At 38.7% G+C, this 25632-nt stretch overlaps 1 protein-coding gene across 10 annotated transcripts in view; it reads right to left on the minus strand.

Annotated features, from left to right (window-relative positions):
- Nucleotides 1–4094: 4094 nt before the first annotated feature.
- adgrb1a (adhesion G protein-coupled receptor B1a) overlaps nt 4095–25632 on the minus strand; it is a 119039-nt gene continuing 97501 nt past the window's right edge. For 6 of the 10 annotated variants that reach the window (XM_058052772.1, XM_058052774.1, XM_058052777.1 and 3 more), the window contains 7 exons: nt 22068–22239; nt 21092–21187; nt 18988–19027; nt 15656–16317; nt 10380–10415; nt 8625–8783; nt 4095–5710 (listed from right to left, as the gene is read on the minus strand). In XM_058052772.1, coding sequence (XP_057908755.1) covers nt 5513–5710; nt 8625–8783; nt 10380–10415; nt 15656–16317; nt 18988–19027; nt 21092–21187; nt 22068–22239 — 1363 coding nt within the window. In that variant the 3' untranslated portion in view covers nt 4095–5512. Of the gene's footprint in view, nt 5711–8624; nt 8784–10379; nt 10416–15655; nt 16318–18987; nt 19028–21091; nt 21188–22067; nt 22240–25632 lie in introns of those variants that run through there. The other 4 variants (XM_058052773.1, XM_058052778.1, XM_058052779.1 and 1 more) reach the window with 4 other exon arrangements.

Below are 25632 nucleotides of genomic sequence, written 5' to 3' on the forward strand. Positions count from 1 at the left end.
GGTTCCAAAAACATGCTAGGTTAATTGGCAACTCCAAATTGTCCATAGGTATGAATGTGAGTGTGAATGGTTGTTTGTCCATATGTGCTCTGTGATTGGCTGGCGACCAGTCCAGGGTGTACCCCGCCTATCGCCCGAAGACAGCTGGGATAGGCTCCAGCACCCCTGCGACCCTCATGAGGAACAGCCGTAGAAAATGAATGAATGACTGAATAAATAATTATTAACGCAGGCTGCACGGCGAACAAGTGGTTAGCACGCAGGCCTCACAGCTCGGAGACCCGAGTTCGATTCCACCCTCGGCCATCTCTGTGTGGAGTTTGCATGTTCTCCCCGTGCATGCGTGGGTTTTCTCCGGGTACTCCGGTTTCCTCCCACATTCCAAAAACATGCTAGGTTAATTAGCGACTCTAAATTGTCCATAGGTATGAATGTGAGTGTGAATGGTTGTTTGTCTATATGTGCCCTGTGATTGGCTGGCCACCAGTCCAGGGTGTACCCCGCCTCTCGCCTGAAGACAGCTGGGATAGGCTCCAGCACCCCCTGCGACCCTTGTGAGACTTGGATTAGCAATAGTATGATACACAAGCACCCATGCACACACACTCGCAATATTTTGCAGATACTCACTGTATTGATCAAGTACCTTCTCACCTGACATCAAATTGTGTAGGGAAATCAATAATACCAATGGTTGACGTTCCCTCCGGGAGTCTGCAGAGGTCAGTACCGATGTGCAAAAGGAGAGAGATTAGAGAGTAGAGAAGATTACCCAAACCTCACACGTACGTGATGTTTTTATGTCAATCAGTCATGGCTAATTGCTTAAAAATGGTGGCGATTTGTTGTTATTGTAAAAGCTATAGCAAAATGCGTTGCTTTTTCAGTTTCCTTGTGGGTTTAGTTTATTTGTATGCTACACTTGCATTGCACCAAAAACTTTAAATTCACCACACATGGTCTTGGTACTTTTCAGACATGTTTTACAGGTGGACGCATAAAGGTTGAGGCCAAATGTAAAGGTTGATATCAAATAACAAAACAACACAAAAAAATGTGTTGCTTTCTCAGTTTGTTGGTTGGTTTATTTATCTGATTCTCTTTCATAAACAGGAATCAGCACCATAAAAATTCTTATTCACGACAGAGTTTCTTTGATTTGGGACTCAAAAGAAACTTGTAAAGTTTGCTTCTCACTTCCTGCTATAAATGATCTTAGGAGTCAAGATCCCTTTAGGGCACCAGTGGTCATTCACCCCAACATGTCTTATAGTGGTCAGTGTATGTAGGGCATGCTGGAGCCTATCCCAGTTAATTTCGGGCAACTGGTCACCAGCCAATCACAGGGCACATATAGACAAACAACCATTCACACTCACATTCATACCAATTAACCTAACATGCATGTTTCATACAGCAAACCCATATAGGTATTCATTCATTCATTTTCTACCACTTATCCTCACTAGGGTCGCGGCGGTGCTGGAGCCTATCCCAGCTGTCTTCGGGCGAGAGGCAGGGTACACCCTGGACTGGTCGCCAGCCAATCACAGGGCACATATAGACAAACAACCATTCACACTCACATTCATACCAATTTACATGTTTCATACAGCGGACCCATATAGGTATATATATATATATTTTTTTTACATATATATATAATTTGGAAGGCTCATGTTTCCACATTCCTATTTTATTTTTTGCATGTTGAAAAAATATTTAATTTCCTGTGTCCCAGCAAAGTTTTATGATAAGAACACCATCCAAATGAGTCTCTAGAGAATCAGATAGGCAGACACATATTCAAATAAAACTGCTTGTCCTTGACAAAACATGCATTGTCAATCGTTTTTTCGCCCCTTTTATTGACGTTCTTCTTATTTTATACTCAAAAACATATGACTTATGGTACCCATTATGTCATTGTATGGTCATATCACCTCTGTACTTTGGTACGGGACAAAAATATATAAAAAATTAAAAAAAACATATTAAGAAAGCAGGAAGTGAACAAATGTAACAGTTACTGATTGTAAAAGTACCAGATGGAGGGGTAGGATTTAATAAGCTTTGCTTCTTCCTACTCCTTTTGGACATGTGGAACTGTGAACTGATTATGGGATGCATTCAATTGTAATCTGATGCATGTTCAAATGAAATAAAACCATTACAATTACCATAAATGTAAACATTTGAATTTAGTTTCCCTTTTGCGATCATTTTTTCTCATCACAACGCAGCTAAGATGTCAGCAATACTGAACAGTAATACACAAACCAAAGTCCCATGCATGCTGTAGAGTCGTGTCAAACCAATCCATCCAGATTTCATGCACCCCAGGGGGCCTACCACCTCGGCAACCTCCTCATTGGAAGACATATTGGTGGGATGGAGTGGATGTTTCCTTGTACTAGTCCACAACATCTTAAATCCAGGTCAGCAGCATGTTGGTTTATTTTAATCAGGACTGTTAAAGCGACTTGCTATGGTTTGATTTATAAATCCGACAGCTTCCGAAAAGAGAAATGACTGCCGTATTGCACCTAATAAATGTTATCCATCTTACAAAGAAATATTCCACAAACAAAAGAAATGTGTCCTTACAACAAATGAATAAAGTTATAAATGTTGATCTGCTGTCACATAGATAAATGGGACATAGGGTTTTTATTTTTGATGCCTTAACAAATGTTTGATCTCCGCCATCCTTCTCACAAATTTACCAATACTTTCTATGTATTTTTGTCCAATATGACGATCTAAGGCATTTATATTGGAATCAATCAACAATGCCAGAGGCTGTAACTTTCATTGGCCTTATTGATTCTATTTGATGAGAACACATGAGTGTTCTTCCTGGCAAAGATAAATGAGAGAAATAACTGGAGATGAAAGCATGTTTGTCCATTCATGCATCAGACAAACTGCACACACACCGAAACGTTATTTCCGTGTAATTGGATATAGACTTCTTCTGTAGATAATTAGTCTTCTCATGTGGAGCAAACACAGTGTGTATACATTCGACTAGGAAATAAATGACAAGTGGATCAAAAAATATTGCACACACAGCTCAATTTCTTCAATTATCATCCAGGATCTCATTCACGTCTTGTTTTATAATCTAAATAAAGAAATGTAAACGGCAAAAATGAGCACATTGTTACATTTTCATTCATTATGCTTTCATACTAAATTGAAAGCCATTCTATTGCTTTGCGGGTATCCTTGAACACTTGTACACACAAGTACACTTGTACCAAGTAGTGCTAATCTATTTCAATGGTGGGCTACTAATAACATACTTCATGTCATGATATAAGGGCTGCACGGTGGTTAAGTGGTTAGCAAGCATGCCGCACAGCTAGGAGACCCGAGTTCGATTCCGTACTGTGTGGTGTTTGCATGATAATTGGCGACTCCAAATTGTCCATAGGTATGAATGTGAGTGTGAATGGTTGTTTGTCTATATGTGCCCTGTGATTGGCTGGCGACCAGTCCAGGGTGTACCCCGCCTCTCGCCCGAAAGACAGCTGGGATAGGCTCCTGCAATCCTTGTGAGGATAAGCGGTAGAAAATGAATGAATATCTTTGTTTTTCTGCAAATAGTGACAGCATGCTAGCTCGGGTCACAGGTATGCTGGAGCCTATCCCAGCTGTCCTCGGGCGAGAGGCGGGGTACACCCTGGACTGGTGGCCAGCCAATCACAGGGCACATATAGACAAACAACCATTCACACTCACATTCATACCTATGAACAATTCGGAGTCGCTAATTAACCTAGCATGTTTTTGGAATGTGGGAGGAAACCGGAGTACCCGGAGAAAACCCACGTATGCACGGGGAGAACATGCAAACTCCACACAGAGACGGCCGAGGGTGGAATTGAACCCTTGTCTCCTAGCTGTGAGGTCTGTGCGCTAACCACTCGACCGCTGTGCCGCCCACATGCCATTATAACTGTCAATATTTTAAAATATGATTTTTTTTTGTAGTTTGTAAGTCATCTATCAAAATGGGCTCCAGGAAAAAAGTGCAAAATACAGTAAGCATTTTACGGTAGGAGGATTAATACCCTGTATTTATATATAACCGCAGCAATAAATCATGATGATTGCTTTTGTTTTGGTATATAGATATGTTTTTAATAGAAATAAGACACATTCATTGTGTGCTCTGAAAACTGTACATTAAAAACAGGCAACCCCAGGTCAAATCAAAAGGCAAGTAAGGACTTGTGGGGAAGGGGCCGTATATATGACAGGCTGGGGGCACATGATTGTGATTGGGGCAGATGAGTGAGGGGGGGTGGGCGGGGGCAAGGGGAAAGCGTCTTAAAGGTAAAGCTTCCAAAAAGAGTAAATGGCGGTGATATAAAAACACGCACGATTACGATTGTGATACAGAACACACATGTAGTCCGGTATCCTGAAAAAAAGACAAGGGTAGATTTCTGTTCATATTTGTATATCAATGATGATATTGATATTGTATCAATGATGACAACTATTCCCCAAGCACATTATGAAAGACATTGAAAGGCTAAAATCCGATCTGTAGAACTCTGTGAAATAATTACAATGCTGTACATCATTGTGCTTTCTTTGCAAAACCCATTGTTCTTTTAAGTCAACTCTTCCTTGTATGTATCATCATGACATTATAGATATATATTTATAGATCCATTCACGTACACATCTTCCATTACCCGCACTCACATTCCTTATTAGCTTGTTCATGAAGTGTAAAATGTCAACAAATGAAGAAATAGCATGAAGTCGGATGTGCTGACGGCTGTCTGGATGCAGCAGCAAAGTCGTTTCTGTGGGTGGCACCGAGGTTGAGACCCAATTAGATAGTTATGTGCCATTTTGGCTCATGTTTTTTTTTTTTTTTTATCCTATTTCCCCCTTTCACTTGTCTTGCCGGGGTGGATAAAGTACAGGAGCCAAAAGGATGTAGTAGTAGAGGAGGCGTGAAGGGGGAGGGGATTGCATTAAGGGGCACAGCGGTGGATTCTTGGCAGTCTGCCTCTTCAAAACTTCTTGTTGAGATTTCATTCCATTACGGAAACGGAAAAACTTGATCCATGTAAAACATCAGTTTGGAAGAAAAAAGCGAATGCAACGGAGATGAAGTAACACTTTGATCCAAAAATGAAAAAAAAAAAAAAAAAAGGGATACATGACTAATTACATTACAACCATTACATACATACTAGACAACAGGTCATTTTACCTTCATGTATGATACACAAGGAGTCGCTGAATCCCCCCCCCCACACACACAATCTGACACAGTTTGGTATGCATGTCCATATTCAGAGGGAGATAAGTTCATATCTGATAAAAAGACCATCGGAACGTGATATGAAAATGACGTACAAATAGACATCATGATGCCAGTTCCACTTCCCACTTTTCCTCGTATTTTCAGTGCCCTCCATCCAGTACATGTGGCGTGTTGCTGTTGCTCGTTTGTCCAAAAGCCAAAGTGAAATATGATTTATCACACCTCCGTCTGCAGGTCCATGATCTCCTGGCCCACTAAAGGGATGGTTGCACTTGTCTTCTCCCACTCCACCGCCTGCATTTCCAAAGGGGAGGGAGCCGCTGCCGTGGCCAGGTCCTTCCTGACCCAGGATGGGGGGGAGTGGGTCTTTTTGATGCCTTCCCACACCCTCTTACTTGGGGTGTGCTGCTTATCCTGATCATAGGAAGAGAAAGCGTTTGCTTGTCAAAATAAGTATGTTTAAATCGTCTAATGTGTAATTACTATAGCAGTTAAAAGTCTGTGTGTTCAAACCTTTGTGTTTATATTACAAGGTAAACAAAAATGGCCGACAATTATTCACTATTATAACAACTTATGCGTTCTTCTGTGCCGAAACTATGATATAGCTAACATTAATATTGACAGGGATGCCCCTCCCTACACGAAGAACATGCGCTTTACACAGGGCTTAAAAACAAAAAAAATTCCTAAGCCTGAACCCCCCCCCCCAAAAAAAATATACCGTATTTTCCGGTTAGCTGTTCCTGCAACTTATACACCAGAGCGACTTATAAATGAAAAAACTGTTATGTGTTACGTTATGTTATGTTACATAAACAACTTTTCTGTTTATGTTTATTTTTTGTGTAGCTGAATAACCATTGTGTTAGCATATCTTAGCATATCCTAGCATATCTATATTCTTTTATTAATATTAGAACTTGCCTTGCAAAATCAAGTAATGTCTGATTTGGTCAAGTAGTTTGTAAAATAAATTCCCCGCAAAAAATGTGACTTATACTCCAGTGCGACTTATGTATGTTTTTTTTTCCTAATTAATTATGCATTTTTGGCCTTGTGCGACTTATATTCCAGTGCAACTTATGTATGTTTTTTTCTAATTAATTATGCAGTTTTGGCTTTGTGCGACTTATACTCCAGAGCAACTTATAAATGAAAAAAATGTTTATGTTCCATAAACACTGGACACCTTTTCTGTTTATGTTTATTTTTTGTGTCGCTGAAAACCATTGTGTTAGCATATCTTAGCATATCCTACTATATCTATATTCTTTTATTAATATTAGAACTTGCCTTGCAAAATGATGTAATGTCTGTTTTGGTCAAGTAGTTTGTAAAATAAATTACCTGCAAAAAATGCGACTAATACTCCAGTGCGACTTATGTATGTTTTTTTTCTACCTAATTATGCATTTTTGGCCTTGTGTGACTTATACTCCAGTGCGACTTATGTATGTTTTTTTTTCTAACTAATTATGCATTTTTGGCTTTGTGCAACTTATACTCCATCAATATGATGAGACCAAGTTGCAATTGCATAAGACAGCCGATCCATTGGCTAAAAATTGCTTCAATGGGTCGACTGTATTTTATAAGGAGTTTCCCGCTTTGTCTGATTCCCTTATGGAATGACGTGAATTCCAATTATTTGAAGCATAGGCACACTGTAGACGGAGAACAGTAAGAACCTACTTCACAATACAGTATTAGAAATAATAAAAAAAAAAGAACTCTTGGTTCGGTTGCGTGTTGTTTCACATCAAAACTGTACATGACACCAACTCATTAAAAAAAACTTCTAGATCTAGTATGTATCAAAATGGGCCTTGGGTGTAGCACCGCTCTCAGATGCCCTACAGTGTCCACTGTAATCATACATTTCTTTCCTGATCTGTTAAGCAGGGTAACAGTTGCTTATGCTTAACAACAAAATTCTAAAGGGCAGTTATGAAGGGGGGGGGTTGCAATTTCTATGGTTGCATAAGCATGAACAGAACTTAATCTCCCAATAGCAACCCGGGGCTCATTTGTCACACACACATCTTTTTTTTTTTACAGCACGAAAACAGAATCTGAAATGAAAAAGGAAGTTAAAATGATTGTAAGAACTGAAAGAGAAAGCTGGAAAAATGAATGCATATCATTCAACCAGACCATTTAAAAAATGTAGTAAAAATAATTTTTTTCTAATTAATTATGCATTTTTGGCCTTGTGCGACTTATACTCCAGAGCGACTTATAAATGAAAAAAAATGTTTATGTTACATAAACACTGGACACCTTTTCTGTTTATGTTTATTTTTTGTGTAGCAGAATAACCATTGTGTTAGCATATCTTAGCATATCCTGGCATATTTATATTCTTTTATAAATATTCTTTTATGAATATTAGAACTTGAATGATTTTTTTTGGTTTTATTTTGTTGATATAAGAGTTTCCTGACAAAGTCAAAAAGCCTTGATGCAATAAACAAATGTTATGTGATTATTTTTATGATTTAAAATGTAAAACCGGTCGGTTAAAAACCTAGTTCTGAGAAAAACAGGGCGTAAGACGTCATCCTTCAGTACTTCTAACCTACTATGACGCCTCAGGAGGAATCACTGAGTTCTATGCAGCAAAATAATGATAAGCAGCAACCAACACTACTGAAAAAAAAACTACCTACCCAGCTATAAAGTTTAGAATTTCACACATCATATTAAATTCATATTAGTCATTGCATCAGTTCAGGTTAAATAAATAGTTCCAAGCTGAAACACAATCACACATGCAGTACCCGTTTGCTTAATGAAATCCAGGTGGTGACCTTTTTGTGGGGCCAGGCGGTGTATGAATTGTGGCAGCTGCTTTGCTATTCATCATCAAGTCTGCAGGTCCATCATGTGTGCTTTTATTGTTTGCATGCAAAGAGTGCAGCATGAATGGGTTGATTGCATGCCAATGAAAAAAAAACAAAGCATGCATTTGCCTCTCCAACAAAAAAAAAAACACTATGTGGACAAAAGTATTAGGACACAGGAACTATGGAGCAGGTCTTCAATAAACTTTACTCTTTTTACCCTCTCACCAGGAAAACACTGAATTCCATCCAAGCATACTTTCATGGACGATCAGGGTTGAAAAGAAAAGGACTTTTCCTAATCCCTTACCATAAAATTGTATACCCAAAATGTGGAAAATGCTAAACTAATTGGGTTTTCATACACAGAAACAGGTTTTGGATTTAGGCTCGTGTTAGGTGAAAGGAACACAACATTAGATAGGAGGAAAAGGGGGGTGTGTGTGGGAAGGGGCAGAACAGAATAAAGTTAAACTCTTTACACTTATGTTGGTCTTGTCGCTGCTGGCAGAGGACACACTCCATCTTTTGGTAGCATTGGCATCAACAGGTGGAGAATCTCTATCCTTGTCTGCACTGTGAATCTTCCTGTTCAGGTCCTGAAACATGTCCTGGTGGCGTTTCCGGGTGTGCATTATCTTCTAACACAGGAACATTGTGTATTACGCAAGGGAAACAGCACAGACTACTATGAATTTTGTCCTAATTCTCAACACTGAAGTCCCAATCAAACACTAGCCACGTATACATGGACCCAAATATTCCAACTCCAATGGAAAGAATGTAACCTTTGTATACACCTCATTCCGAAAGAAAAGTGCCAATCCGAATGAACGTATAATCGGATTCACAGGGGTGGAATATTCCTTTCCCCAATCCGATTGAGGTATCTTGTACCCGCTCAATCGGAAAGTTTATTGGCGGTTGGCAAGCAGCTTTCGTGTGCATTAGCGCCATCTGTGGAACAGAATCTAAACCCTTCTATACGCCATTCACAAGTCCAGTTGTATTAAAAAACAAAATATATATCTATATAAAACATGTGCCGAGATTAATTATAAAATATTAGCAAGATTGAACTTTATTTTTTTCCTGTTCCCGGGTGCGTTCTTTCAGCGAATGCTGAGATATGACGTAACACGCAGTTCGAGACGTTGTTACACCCGCAAACGTAATAACTGCCCACAAACGTAATACAAATCTGCAGCTTTGAATGTAATAATCCCGCAAATGTAATAAATTTCCCACAAACGTAATAAAATTTGTTTGGAAAATTGTTACATTTTGTTTGTGGACGTACATGTGTGTTTTAGTTACAGTATATTATTGTATGTGTGATTTTGTGTGTATATGGGGAAGAAATAATCAAAATAAATAATATAATAATAATAATAATTTTATTAAAACAATCGCAATTATCATAATTATGTTAACTTTTTTTTATTTAAAATAAATTATAATTTTATAATTAAAGATTTTCCTTTAATGTATTCAAATGATACTCTTTGAATAATATTTTTTCCACAAAAAAAGAAATAAAAATTTCTTGTTAGAATCCTCAAAATGACATCTACACCTTCTCCCATATTAAAAGAAGAAAAGAAAAAAAAAGAAAAGAAAAATCATTATTTTGTCTCATATTACATTTGTGGGAAGTTATTACATTTACAGATTTTCACTTTCCCACATATGTGATAATTTTTAGAATTATTTGTATTTGTAATACTATAGAATAATAGAATAGAATTATAATTATATTGTAATATAATTATTTGTATTACGGGATTATTACATTCAAAGCTGCAGATTTGTATTACGTTTGTGGGCAGTTATTACGTTTGCGGGTGTAACGGACGTTCTTCGATTTAAAAAAAAAAATGGAGTCGAGCAATCGGCACTGGACTGCTGCGGAAAGTTTGTTTTTGATTCAAAGTAAATTTCAAGACCGGACGAACGAAAAATTGTCAATACAGACAAGTTTCAACAAGTTTCAACAAGTCGGTATCACGTGATGTTGGTGTTTATGCTTTACTGGGCATGCCCCATTGACTATTCTGATTGATTATAGCGGCGCATGTAGACACGCGATTGGAATATTCCTTTCCATGGATACCATTGTTTTGGGAAAGGTCATTCGGAAAGAGAAAAACTCATGTAAACGTGGCTAGTGATTAATACATAAGTGTAATAATCGTAGCAGTACTAAGGTCTGTATGAATCAAAGAGACTAAAATTACCTCAAAGTCAAGCTCTGCATAGCGTGATTTTCGCCTCTGGGGGGTGGGAAGGGGGAGATGATACAGACAGATTAAAGATATGCCTCGCGAGCAGACAAACGCTCAATCTTAAATACATTTTTCTTCTAGTCAAGCGTCAAAAAAAGTGTTTGTGCGTCTCAGAGGCAAGCGAGTGAGTCACCAAAAGAAGGAAGACAAGGTTTGTTGCTGGTCATTCCGACCCCGTTGGCAAAATTTTGCTGTTAACGCATTGTGACCAAATGACCTTTAAGTCAGCTGTCACCGAATCGAGAGGGGAAAAAGCTGACCTTCAGGCTGCTCAGTTGCTGTGGCAGCTGCTGCCTCGCACGCCATTATGGAAGTGTGCTTTTGCCCTGAAGTGAAAAGACACCAGCAGGCAGATGTCTCGGCCGCTGCGTGCTGATCGCTGTCGCCTCATCCTGCCACTGCGGTCCGTACTAGAAACTGGGACTAAACGCTAACCTTTTCAATGTTCAGTGTTTTCCTGTGCAATGAAAATCCTCTCTTCGACTTTAGATGTCGTTGTGTTTGCCCGTGAAATAAAAACAACATTTACTTTAAATCATCAGTGATGCAAAAAACACCTGAGCATGCATGAAATGGCTAAAAGCTGATATGTGATGAGGCAAAAAGGAATGATTAACCACAATGAAAAACATAAATGCATATTTGGCAACCTTGTCATGAATATGTCCTCCATTTTGTGTCATTTCACCAAATTTAACACGACAGTGACACCACTATATAAACAATGGCAATGTTAACAGCAAGAATCCAGTGACAACCATAGGACTCGATTATATAATTGGGACATACGTATGAACACCTAGAATTCAGGATTCTACTGTAGTTTAGGAAACTGAAAGTAAAGGCAGTTGTGGATTTGAGTATGTAACGTAAACCCCGCAGAACACGCGCATTGGTTAGATTTGTTGTCTGCTAACAATAGCGATTTGGCCAAGTTCAACTTCTCACATTATCATTGAATGCATCGTAACAACAACATGAAATTGCTTACAGTTCCTCTAAAAACTGTACGATTTAAGAGACGTTAGCATTCGTCTGGTATATTTGCGTTGAAGTGCAAAAATTTTGGGACCACCTTTCGTTTTTTCAATTGCAAAAAATGCAAAAAAAACATTCGTTTTTTCACCCCAGTAATTTTGACACAGTTAAAAAAAAGTCAACAAACTGAAGGTAAAGACGGTTGTGGATTTGAGTATGTAAAGTAAACACCGCAGAACACACGCATTGGTTAGATTTGTTGTGTGCTAATTGCTTACAGTTCCTCTAAAAATTACGATTTACGAGACATTAGCATTCCTCTGGTATATTTGCGTTGAAGTGCAAAAATTTGGGACCACCTTTCGTTTTTTCGCCCCAGTAATTTTGACACAGTTAAAAAAAAAGTCAACAAACTGAAGGTTGTGGATTTGAGTATGTAAAGTAAACACCGCAGAATACGGGCATTGGTTAGATTTGTTGTCCACTAACAATAGCGATTTGGCCAAGTTTAGCTTTGTCATTGAATGCATCATAACAACAACATAAATGCAAATTGACAATTTGTGTGACGCTGTGTTCTTTTAAGCCGTAATTGCTTACAGTTCCTCTAAACTGTACGATTTAAGAGACGTGAGCATTCGTCAGATATATTTGCGTTGAAGTGCAAAAATTTTGGGACCACCTTTCGTTTTTTCACCCCAGTAATTTTGACACAGTTAAAAAAAAAAGTCAACAAACTGAAGGTAAAGGCGGTTGTGGATTTGAGTATGTAAAGTAAACACCGCAGAACACACGCATTGGTTAGATTTGTTGTCTGCTAATTGCTTACAGTTCCTCCAAAAATTACGATAGCGAAGAGACGTTAGCATTCGTCTGGTATATTTGCGTTGAAGTGCAAAAATTTTGTGCCACCATTCATTTTTTCACCCCAGTAATTTTGACACAACAACATGAAATTGCTTACAGTTCCTCTAAACTGTACGATCTAAGAGACGTTAGCATTCGTCAGATATATTTGCGTTGAAGTGCAAAAATTTTGGGACCACCTTTCGTTTTTTCACCCCAGTAATTTTAACACAGTTAAAAAAAAGTCAACAAACTGAAGGTAAAGACGGTTGTGGATTTGAGTATGTAAAGTAAACACCGCAGAACACACGCATTGGTTAGATTTTAATAGCGATTTGGCCAAGTTTAGCTTTATCATTGAATGCATCGTAACAACAACATAAATGCAAATTGACAATTTGTGTGACAGTAAGTTCTTTTAAACCGTAATTGCTTACAGTTCCTCTAAACTGTACGATTTAGGAGACGTTAGCATTTGTCTGGTATATTTGCGTTGAAGTGCAAAAATTTTGGGCCACCATTCGTTTTTTCACCCTAGTAATTTTGACACAGTTAAAAAAAAAAGTCAACAGTAAGACAGATGACAAAATTTTCCGCAGAACCTTGTTTAGGGGGGGTGGGCAAATCAAGGGCAAATGACTCCAATTATGGTGTGGATTGAGATAAAGGCACAGGAAAGTGTTACAAGCCAATGGGATTGTCCATCCCCCTGAATCATAATAGCACGCCCATCTGTTATCCTCCATGTAAAAGCAAGTAGCCCGCTAACTAACTCACAGATGGACAAAGAAACATCAATACACTCCATTTTTTTTAACTGTTTGACTTTGGCAGAGGTCTGCCAACATCTCTCTATTGAGTGGCATTCTACGTCTAGATGGTAATTAAAGGGGACATTATGGAAAACTGACTTTTTAATTGCTTTTATACACATATTTGGGTCCTTGGAGTCCCTGACCGATCACTCGGTGTCAAATTACACAACCAAGTCATTTCTGGTTACACAACCAAGTCAAGTATTGTGATATCACCGAGTTCTCGCTGCGTTCCTGCTGAGCCTCCGTTTCTTTTCTCGCACAGATGTCACACATCATTGCAGCACGTACCTACCAGCCACAGATCACATTTATTAGCCATTCTTTGCATATCTTCATTAGGAAGATCCCCCCCCCCACCCCCCGCCCCCCAGGTTGTAGTTTTCTGGCTGTAACGTTGAAGGAGCGAGATGCGCTAAGCTGCTCTTTACTGCTCTCCCTCACATCACTTCTAAGTGCTACTGCAGTAGAGGGGCCAGGGGGAGTAGTCACACAAGACCCCCCCCCCCCAAAAAAAAAAAAATCTGCTGATCTGAATAGGGCTTTTTGAGGGTTGTTAGTGTCTGTAATTTGTTATTATTATGTTATTGTTAAGATAGTACATAAAAATACGTATTCAAGTATTGCATGGATGGATGGATGGATGGATGGATTATACGGGAGCCAGGCAATGACATTTCGTTGGCAATTTCACTGCTGTGTTGTTGTGCAATGACAATAAAGATCCATCCATCCATCCATCCTTTTTATGTACAGTAAACCTCGGATATATCGGACTCGGATATATCGGAAATTCGCTCACAACGGACAGATAAAAAAGAACCAATTTTTCTGTAATGCATTTCCAATAAAAATTCATTGCATATATCCGATTTTTTATAACGGATTTCGCCTATTTCGGACAAAATCTCCAGTCCCGTTCCAATGCATTTCCATTAAATTTCCCTCGCATATATCGGATGGCCGCATCGTGGCGCTCCGATTCGCCGAATCGTGACAGGCCGCTATACGACGTCATTTGCAGCGTTTGCAGCGTTGCCTGCGCGTCCAGGTACATTGGAAACATAGTCAAGGAAGTGCCTTTTTATAACGGATAAAATCCGATTTACGCATATACCGGATATAAATCCGATATATGCGTAAAACGGACATTTTCCAGTATACGCATATAACGGATTTCGCTTATATCGGACAAAACCAGTGGGAACAATTGAATCCGATATATCCGAGGTTTACTGTATCTTAATAATAACATAATAATAACAAATTACGGACACTAACAACCCTCAAGATTGATTGATTGATTGATTGATTTATTATACGGGAGCCAGGCAATGACATTTCGTTGGCAATTTCACTGCTGTGTTATTGTGCAATGACAATAAAGAAAGTCTATCTATCTACCTATCTACCTATCTATCTAAAATAACAGCACTATAGGTTTATGAATATATACAGTTTATATAGTTATATATAGTCTACAGTTAGTTATATACGTATATATATAATCTACCTCTATGTGGTTTTACATGTTCTCCCCATGCGTCCATTGGTTTTCTAGGCCAGGGGTCCCCAACCTTTTTTGCACCATGGACCGGTGTGATTTGGGTCTTTTTTTTCACGGACCGGCAATGTGTGGCATAAAAATATAGCAAATATAAAATAACACGAAGGGAATAAAAGCAAATGTTAAGTGCAGGGAAAATATAAATTTCCTGCTGAATCAGTGGGAGGCCTGAGCTTGTTTCGTTTCAGACGAGATGGTCCCAAATGCGTCACAGACCGGTACCGGTCCCCGGGGCCCCTGTTCTAGGGGTACTCTGACCTTCTCCCACATCCTAAAAAAATGCATTATAGTCTATTTGAAGACTCTAAATCAGGGGTGGGCAAACTACGGCCCGGGGGCCACATCCGGTCCGCCAAGTGTTTGAATACGGTCCGTCCGTTCTTTCCAAAGTATTTCATTTAAACTCAACATACGAACTGGCATCATGGCTTGAGCCAACCTTTTGATGGTTTTATCAATTTTGTTATTTGATGTGGTCTGTTGTTTACAAAGTGCTCCTGAAAAAAGGGACACAAGCATAATGATAATGATAATAATAATAATAATAATAATAATAATAATAATAATAATAATAATAATAATAATAATAATAATAATAATAATAATAATAATAATAATAATAATAATAATAATAAATTTTAAAATATTTAAATATAAAATATTTAAATATAAAATATTTAAATATAAAATATTTAAATATAAAATATTTAAATAAAAATATTTAAATATAAAATATTTAAATATAAATATAAAATAATAAATAATAATAGCAGATTGCATGACACTTTTACAGATACAATAATACCAGGTGGACTGTTACGCGTAAAATATATAGTCTGCCCCCCCCCCCCACCCCCCGTTTTGTTAAATCAATGCGGCCCGGGAGTCAAAAAGTTTGCCCTGCTCTAAATTGTCCAGAAATGTGAAAGAATGCTCATGATGCTATATATTTTTTTTTACAAATGAAATATGAAAACGAGCGTGTGTTGCTGAGACAGGATCATAAAAAGAATCGTACTCACCTCCAGGGAGCTCATCGATAGTGTCGAAACGGTCTCGCTCTTGGTCATCACAACAGAGTTTCCGGATTCTGCCCCATCACATTGGCTGCTGGCCGCCTGCGAGTCTCTTGGCACGTTTTGGAGGTTGTGCGCAGGTGAGTCTCTCTCTGAGCATGACACACTGACCTGGTCAGCGGGCAGGCTCTTCAGTCCAAAGCCGGGCACCGGCTCGCCACCGACGGGGTTAGCCAGGTGGATGAGCCGCGTCTGAGGCAGCTGCTCAACACTGATGTTATACTTAGTGGCTTGATCGTCTTTGCCCTTGGCCGGCTTTAGGGTGCCCGTGTTGTTGGTCGGTAAAAGAACTAACCCCGGGGATTTGCCACTGCCCTCATAGCTGCTTCCCTCTCCGTTCCCTCGAGGAACATCTCCATCCAGCTGCTTAAAGAGCTCGCTGTCACAAATGTAAATGGATTTGGCACCTGGCAACTCAGTGCTGATTCCTTTGGTGGTACCTTTCTCCCTGCGTAGAGTCAGTGTGTGGCTGGTGTAGTCCGCCATATTCTGGAGGTGGACTTTGGCCATACTGGCTGGCATGGTGTTGAAGTTTGATCCCTTCTGAAGGGTGAGAGCTCCAGAAGAAGTTTTTTCCTCTCCGTGGACGGATGAGGGCTTCACAGTACCTAAAGATGAGTGGAAATGGACGTTTATATACAGTATACACATCTTCGTTTTGAGCTTTTAATGATGTCTTTGTCGAGTGAGCTGGGAGATCTGAACCGTCAGATGTTGAGGGGACTGTGAGTGGGTGCATTTTTTTGTTATAGCAAACAAAACAAAGCAAATGTTGCAGGATGTCTTTACAGATGTGTATTCTTGATCATCTGGTCCTGAGACAAGAACTCCCAGTGGACATTGCAACATCAACAGTCCTTTAGGACATACCTCATACTGTAATCCCTTTATCGTGGTACCTTTAACTGGTGCTCGATTAATTAATTTCTGTGAAGTGGGATTCATTTATTTATAGGGATGTCCGATATTGGCTTTTTTGACGAAAATCAATATGCCGATATTGTCGAACTCTCAATTTCCGATATTGATATCAGTCGATACTACAGTATTAATTGGCCATGTACCCTAGAAACCGCCCATGAATGATAAGACAAAAGGCCGAAATGATACTGTGTCAAAACCCAGGGCAGTGATACTGATAAAATATAGAGTTTAACCATGTCCAGTATCAACCCCCGTAGCTGTCCACTCAGAGCACGCTGCTCTGGTATCGTGCCCGTGAAACAACCAATCAGAGAACAGCGCACGAGCGTGAACACACAGTTTACACTGTTTAGATATAATACATGTAATAAACTGAACATTTTCTGGAAACAAATAAATACGTAGTACAGTAAACCTCGGATATATCGAATTCAATTGTTCCCACTGGTTTTGTCCGATATAAGCGAAATCCGTTATATGCGTATACCGGAAAATGTCCGTTTTACGCATATATCGGATTTATATCCGGTATATGCGTAAATCGGATTTTATCCGTTATAAAAAGGCACTTCCTTGACTATGTTTCCAATGTACCTGGACTGGGCAATGAAAAGAGACGTAAGGTAATGAGAATTTAACTTTATTGGACTCTGAGAATAACAAATTGTTAATTAAGCTAGGCCCTGTTACGCCCGTCAGGCCTACGTTATTTCCAATAGTGAGGTTAAGATCTCATTCACTGCTGTGCTAGTATTATTGACGTCACTCACTTTTATATTTGTCCTAAATCTGGAGCCAGGAGAAAGACAATAGCCAGTGACATCAACAAGATTAGCATAACGATGCGGCCATCCGATATATGCGAGGGAAATTTAATGGAAATGCATTGGAACGGGACTGGAGATTTTGTCCGAAATAGGCGAAATCCGTTATAAAAAATCCGATATATGCAATGAATTTTTATTGGAAATGCATTACAGAAAAATCTGTTCTTTTTTATCTGTCCATTGTGAGCGAATTTCCGATATATCCGAGGTTTACTGTATGTGATAATAAGATCATCGCATGGTTTGTCTGGTATCAGGCCAGGTATCATGTCCCCCCAAGTGTCAGTATCATACTGGCACCATGTGATAACCTATAAATCTAACATGACATATGGTGGAATGCACATATATGTGATGTATACAGCATTTTTTTTAAATTGTTTTTTATGATCGGGATTTATATCAACCAATATCGCATTTTTATACTGATAATTATCTGTACCAATATTAATCGGACATCCCAAATTATTTATAAATGGAATATTCTCATAGCTAGAGCATAGAATACCAGTTTATGACCTTCTACATACAATTTTCAGTATTACCCAATATAGTGGATATAATACATAAGACATAAATAAGACTTCTTGCTAGTATGGCCACAACAATATTATTACAATTATGATGATGACTATTATTATTATGCCTGTTGTGGATTAATTCAAACCTGCAATATTTTTTATTGACAGTGAGCAAATCTGAGTGTTACTAGTGATATCTAGTGGCCAGTGTAGACTACAGTTCTTTAAACATCTTTAAATTCCTTAATGTGTATTTCTGTTTCATCATTTTTATGCTTGAAAATGCTCAATTTAAGGCGAAAATACATAAAAATTACCAACCTCATTTATGCTAGATATAGAGGGCACAATGTTCGAGCCACTAAGTGAAGAGAAACAACCGTATATGTGAATAACCACCTTAGGAATTGTATGGTATTCCATATTTTTTATTTACCTGATTCATTTGTATGATTTATGTTGTAAAAACACAAGAGGGTAATGTATGCCCACTTTCTATTCTATAGCATGCTTGCCATCAATTTTGCAGCCCCAAACTTGTATTGCTAAAATCAATAACAATTGAATGCAGAGGCAATTATCCAATAGTGTCGTGCGTCTTATATTGTTTACTGGTATATCAGACAACTATAATGCCGCAGTGAGACATAACAAATGTGTTTTGATAGTGTTCTCGAACCTCAGCTGTATTGATGTTAGCGCTTGTCCGAATGACTCGAAATCCATAAAACGTTCATTTATACTGTTTCTGTTTATGCCAAGATTATTTGATGTGACACTTTGTAGGGACTTCATGGGAGACGAGACTCAGACGAGACGCATCCGTTCTGTGTATCAGTGCATGCTGACTTTTGTTACGTAACTCTTGTATGTCTCTAGTCAGGTCAAAAACCCCAAGGCAGTCTGCCCCATGAATGTAGCGCAGACTGAGAATAAACATGCATTGTCTGTTCCAGTCAGGTTTTGAATGCAAAATGACAAACACTCCCAAAATAAGTCATCTTACCTGATCTGCAAGCCATATCAACATCTTTCTCAAAGTCAGTCTGCGAAGAGAAAATGTCAATGAATACATTTCATTTGTTCAAAACATGAACAATTGATATTAGACAGGGATGCAGAATAACTGGTGATATGATATTGCAATTTTTTATAAATATATAAAAATATTTTTTATAAATATAATATATTTTTTTTATATTTTTCTATTTTTTTTAAATTTTTTATATTGTGATAACATCACAATCAAGCAATTACAAGTTAGAAGAACTTAGTGGACTTAGGTTCATTGCTTGAATTAAAATACTATTGAATTCAGTCCATGTCCACAGCAGCCTTAAATTCAATTTTTTCGTCATTTATATTTATTTTGCATCATCCGGTATGTAGAGAGCACGACCCAAATTCGTTTAAAGGTCTATTTCTATTAATAGTCACAATGCAGCAGGGAAACAAAAGTAACTGGCATGCATGAATGGATGATATTTTTGGGCGGTTGAAAATTATTTCCTAAGGAAAACAAATCATCACTTTGGTTTTCTTATCAAAATCTTAAGACCAGTTGAAAAATAGCTAGAATTTTTGCACATTCGGATCTTAATGAGGTTTTAAGTATACAATATGCAAAAGCAAGAAAGGGCCGTTCAAGACAAGTAAAAAAAAAAAAAAAACCTCAGTAATGAGTAGCTTGTTAAACCATTCTTGTTAATTACTGGTAAAATTGGTTTGAGCATAATTGATACGAGTGTTTCCAGGAGGCAAACATTGCTCCAAGATGGCATCACAAAAGACATCAACTGTCTGGAACTGATGGCCGTTTTTGTAAACTTCCTTTCCCATATCTTCTCTATGGGATTTAAAATCAGGAGAACATGCGGGATGGTCCAAAAGATTGATATAATTTTCCGTTGTCCTGTCCAAAAATCCAGCTGTTATCATAACGGACCCGCCCTATATCAGGTGGGATCTCCTTGTCATGACGCTAATGTTGGAAGCCATCTGGACCGTCAAGATTACAGTTTTTCCACCTTTCAATATCCCATGTTTGATACTAAACTGGCAGTTTTGTGGCATTTGAATTTGTGTTATATTTTTGAACCCCCTTTACCCGCAGATGATGTCTGATGGTTATTATATGGTTATATTCATCACCAATAAGGACCTTCATTTGGGTCAAGGACCGCCCTGTGTCTTGATAGACATCCAATCGGTTCTACCACTTGACTTTTTTTGTTCCGTAATGCTCAGGATCTTTCCAAAAATGTGGAATAACTGTCTTACTACGTCCAACCTCAGCAGCAATGGCATGTTGAGAGAGGCCTTGCTTATGCAGCTCCACGTTCCGACTACGTTCAAGAAGAGAAAGCATCTTAGCTTTAGCCATGAGGAGAGCATGACCGTGTGAATGCCTGACAGAAAATTAGAATTTTGTGCATATTTTGGCCTTAAACTTTTGATCAGGTGAAAAACAAGTTTAACAAGTTTATTTCCAAATATTCCAAATGTTTTTTGTCTGACTTAAAACCTCATTAATGTTCAAAATGCATATTCTATACATTTTTTTAACTGGTCTTAAGATTTTGATCAGGTCTGTATTTGGTTTTCATTCATTCATTCATTTTCTTCCGCTTTTCCTCACGAGGGTCGAGGGGAATGCTGGAGCCTATCCCAGCTGTCTTCGGGCGAGAGGCGGGGTACACCCTGGACTGGTCGCCAGCCAATCACAGGGCACATATAGACAAACAACCATTCACACTCACATTCATACCTATGGACAATTTGGAGTCGCCAATTAACCTAGCATGTTTTTGGAATGTGGGAGGAAACCAGAGTACCAGGAGCAAACTCCACACAGAGATGGGCAAGGGTAGAATTGAACTCGGGTCTCCTAGCTGTGAGGCCTGCACGCTAACCACTTGTCCTCCATGCAGCCCTATTAATATACTATTAAGAATAATTCGTTTTTCATGCAGAAAACAATGCAAAAATCATTCTAAATGTCGCATGGAACATGCAAACTCCACACAGAGATGGCCGAGGGTGGATATTTGTTTTTTGGAACAAATTAAAACCGAAAACATAGAAAATAGATATAACATTTCTATCCATACCACAAGCTGAGCATGGCCATTCTGGAAAGATCCACCTGAATCCCCGTTACCGTCTTCCTGACGATCCACCACTCGACACTTTACCGCCTCCTGAACCTGTTTGAGACAGTAGAGCTCATGGAACAACACTTCATCATTCATTCATTCATTCATTTTCTACCGCTTTTTCCTCACGAGGGTCGCGGGGGTGCTGGAGCCTATCCCAGCTGTCTTCGGGCGAGAGGCGGGGTACACCCTGGACTGGTCGCCAGCCAATCCCAGGGCACATATAGACAAACAACCATTCACACTCACATTCATACCTATGGACAATTTGGAGTGGCCAATTAACCTAGCATGTTTTTGGAATGTGGGAGGAAACCGGAGTACCCGGAGAAAACCCACGCATGCACGGGGAGAACATGCAAACTCCACACAGAGATGGCCGAGGGTGGGAATTGAACCCTGGTCTCCTAGCTGTGAGGTCTGTGCGCTAACCACTAGACCGCCGTGCCGCAACACTTCATCAATAAATCCAATTTAATGAATAACAAAATCAATTTATTTAATAATATTCCCTGTTTTATTCATATGGAGTCTTTCTACCTGTGAAATATTCCAAATGCTGTTTTCCAACGTAATGATAACGGTGCACGCTGCTAGGCAAACAGCTCATTTACACCCTGATAACACAATGTCAAGAGTAACTGGGTTTGAGTTTCTCGCTTCAGGATATTCTAACGTGTAAAAAAAAAAAAAAAGGGGGATCGACGTAAAAACTAAAAATTTAAGAGAGGACGACTGGCGCACCTGACTGGCTGCCCTTGGCTCGTAAATGCTAATGAGACATTTAGGAGCTAGAATATGGTGGGGGGGAATGAGTCCAAAAACCTTTAAAAATAATCCTCTGAGGGCTGACTATATAATGGCGCTATGCGGCAGGAACATGAATATGAACATGAACATGTGCGGCGGCGTGCTTTACATGTAAAGGTACCTCTCGTCGCAGGATGCAGTGCACCATGACAATGACAAAGCCTTCCAGTGAGTCAAAGACGGCAAAAAGAATCTGGAATAGTGCGGAGCGCCGGTCAGTGATGGCGAGGACGGCTGACATCCACGTGAGAGCCAGAAGGGGCAAAACCACGCAGGAGCTCCACAGTGAAGCCCTGCAAGACGGGAGTAGGCCAGCAGTCAAAGATGATGGCAATACGCAATACATTGTTAGCAACACGATACAAAAACCGAGCCTACTTCCTGTTGACTATGCTATGCTATTTAAATATACAGCGTAGTTATCTAAGAAAACATTACAAATTTGAAAATCATAAAAAGCAATAATGCTACATCTTATCTGCGAATTATTAGGCACTGCGCAAAAATGTCTCACAACAAATCATACATTCATTATTCTCATCTTTATAGTTGCGGCCAGAAGTTTCCATACACTCATCATATGGGCTTGAATGTCACATTTTTAATCATTCTAATTCAAGGGTGGAATGATTCATTATGCAATGTGCTACAGTGTATTGTGACTTTTAGAAACGAGAACTCGGTGCAACAGGTATAATTAATTTTTTTAGTTTTTTTAATGTAAATTACAAGGTGTAATAATTGTACATTGATAGATTCACCTAAATCGTTGAAGTAGTGGTGCTTAACAGTCCTTAATTGACAAAGCCAAGCTAAATAAGTCCTACTGAAATTTACAAAGCTACAAACTCATTTGCATAATCCAAATGTGGTCTGGATAAATTTTTTTGTGGTCAAATTCCAAAGTTTCAACCAGCTGTCACGCTCCCAAAATACATGGAACAATGACGGAGGTCCATGTCCAATAATTTTTTTCAATTTTTTTTTCACATCAACACGTCAGATGGCTAAAACTTGAGGCAAAATGTTGTGCTCCAGCAGGACAATGATCCCAAATAAAAGCACGCTAATATTGGACACACCGTTTTTCACACATATATCCCCATCTCCAGTGTTAAAAAATATCCATTTATACAAGTGGAGCTAAAAAAAAAAAAAAAAAAAAAACACATTCACTGGCTGTCGTGCACATTTTGGAAGCCTGGAAAAGCAACCAGATAAAACATGGTTGCACTTTATAATGCTTAATGATATATTAAATGTACAATGATGTGTACTTCAGTGCAAATTTACACGTAATCGTAGTACTGCTGCATGAATAACTTCATGTTCTGTTGTTAAATAAAGTTTAAAAACATGATACAACATTGTACATTTCGTATGATGCAAAAAAAAAAAACATGTTATCTAATTATTCTACCCTGAAAAAAAAAATGCATCAAATAAAGCCCAGAATGAATATGACATTCATGAATGTATGTTAACTTCTGACTGCAACTGTATGTACTGTGTATATACAGTATATATGTATGGACATATATCCCATGCATGCATGTTTGACATGGGTCAAACCATTTAAATTCTAGTTCTATAAGGTAGAGGAGGAGGAGTAAGGTTGAGTCAAAGGAAAAACATGAGTTATGACGCTGGTACAGAATGCAAAGACAAACATAAGACAGGCAGGACAGAGCAGTAATGTAACATTTTGTTGAGTATCAACACAGGGTAGTAGTATTCATAAAAATGTTATCGTAAAAGACTTTTAGATTTTTACATAGTCACGTTTAAACAAACCAAAATTATGTTATTTTACAGTGAATTATTAGTTAAGTTTGATTTGATCCTCTGATGATTTTGTCAGTTTACTTCCTTTTTTAAAGATATGATATGAAGATCCAAAAAGGTAACTCAAGGATCTTTAATGTCCTACTTTTTAAGCAACTATTTTATGTTTTGTTATGCAACATTGCCAACAATTCCATGGTACAGGGTGAAGCAAAATGATCTGACACATTTGAAGGTTAAATAAAAGGCAAATAAAGTAAAGTAAACAAAAAAATGTATCATTTTCGAAACGTACATATAGTGCTATTTTGCTTTGTTTCTTTATAATGCCTTTGGTTTTCGTTTCTTTTTCAGTTGCTGCCATAAATTGGACTTTAATTTTGGAAATGTTTATCAAAACAAACAAATCTGTAACTGCGACACAACAAGCGTTCCGTTTGCACTTCAATCTTGGTCGACATGATCCAGTACCAACTCGAAACACCATCTTGTTATGGGTTACCAACTTTGAAACGAAAATCCACCACCCGACCTTGCACTGCTGGAACTGATTTAATTTTTAAAACAGAATATGTACTTTTCGAAACTAAAGACATGCTTTTGTTCATTCATTCATTCATTCATTTTCTACCGCTTTTTCCTCACGAGGGTCGCAGGGGGTGCTGGAGCCTATACCAGCTGTCTTTGGGCGAGAGAGGCGGGGTACACCCTGGACCGGTTGCCAGTCAATCACAGGGCACATATAGACAAACAACCATTCACACTCACATTCATACCTATGAACAATTTGGAGTCGCTAATTAACCTAGCATGTTCATGTGGGAGGAAACCGGAGTACCCGGAGAAAACCCACGCATGCACGGGGAGAACATGCAAACTCCACACAGAGATGGCCGAGGGTGGAATTGAACCCTGGTCTCCTAGCTGTGAGGTCTGCGCACTAACCACTAGACCGCCGTGCCGCCCCACGCTTTTGTTACTTTACTTTATTTGCCTTTTATTTAACCTACAAATGTCTCAGCTCATTTTGCCTGACTCTGTACGTCGCCCTGTTCATCACCACTTGATGCGGTGAAGTCGTCCTGCACCCTTAGCAGAGAAACAGCCCCACTGCAGAAGGTTTTCCCATCTCCAATCGCAATTGCTTTGTTGGCTCCTATTCAGAATTTCTCAAGTTGAAGCTCAATTTTGATGTCACGTATGACTCTTGTATGAGTCCAAGTGTTCACAGGAAAATCCCAGAATAGCCTGTACCTTTAATCCATTAAAATGATATGTGTTACCATGTGTTACAATGGTGCCGGTGCTCCCAACTCCCTTGACATTAACAACCAGTCCCTCTCTTATAGTCCCTTATCAGATCTCTGTTTTTTTTGCCCCATACTGATGAAAAGGTTTGAATGGAAGAGACTATTTCTGTGTTTTTTAAATTGACATCCATACCTGTTTCATTATGTCACTGAACCGTTCATCAATAAATGTATTTTTTAGACTAGGACCCATAGTGTCAGATATAAAAATATATATAACATAAAAAAATATACAAGCATTCTGCTTTGGGGATGTTTCTCTGCTATAAAGACTTTATCACCTTTACGGGGGCCATGAAGTGTCGAATCCTACTTGCCAACAAGGGTCTCTCTGGCAAGTACTAAGTCATGTTTTGCTCAGGGATCAAATATAATAAATCCCTCCATCAAATACACATGCATTCAAATTCAAAAGTTGTCGACTGTTCATATGGATGCATTTCCTGTTGAGATATCCAATTCTATTTGCAAGTGGACTAGCATGATCGAATGAAAAGTCAGGAATATTGCATTTTGTTTGGGGTTTTTTTTCAATCCGGGGTTGACTTTGAGTCGAACCAGTACCTTTTATTGCAAACTTGCTGCTTTTAC

Source organism: Doryrhamphus excisus, chromosome 17 (assembly GCF_030265055.1).
Source record: "Doryrhamphus excisus isolate RoL2022-K1 chromosome 17, RoL_Dexc_1.0, whole genome shotgun sequence".
NCBI lineage: Eukaryota > Metazoa > Chordata > Actinopteri > Syngnathiformes > Syngnathidae > Doryrhamphus > Doryrhamphus excisus.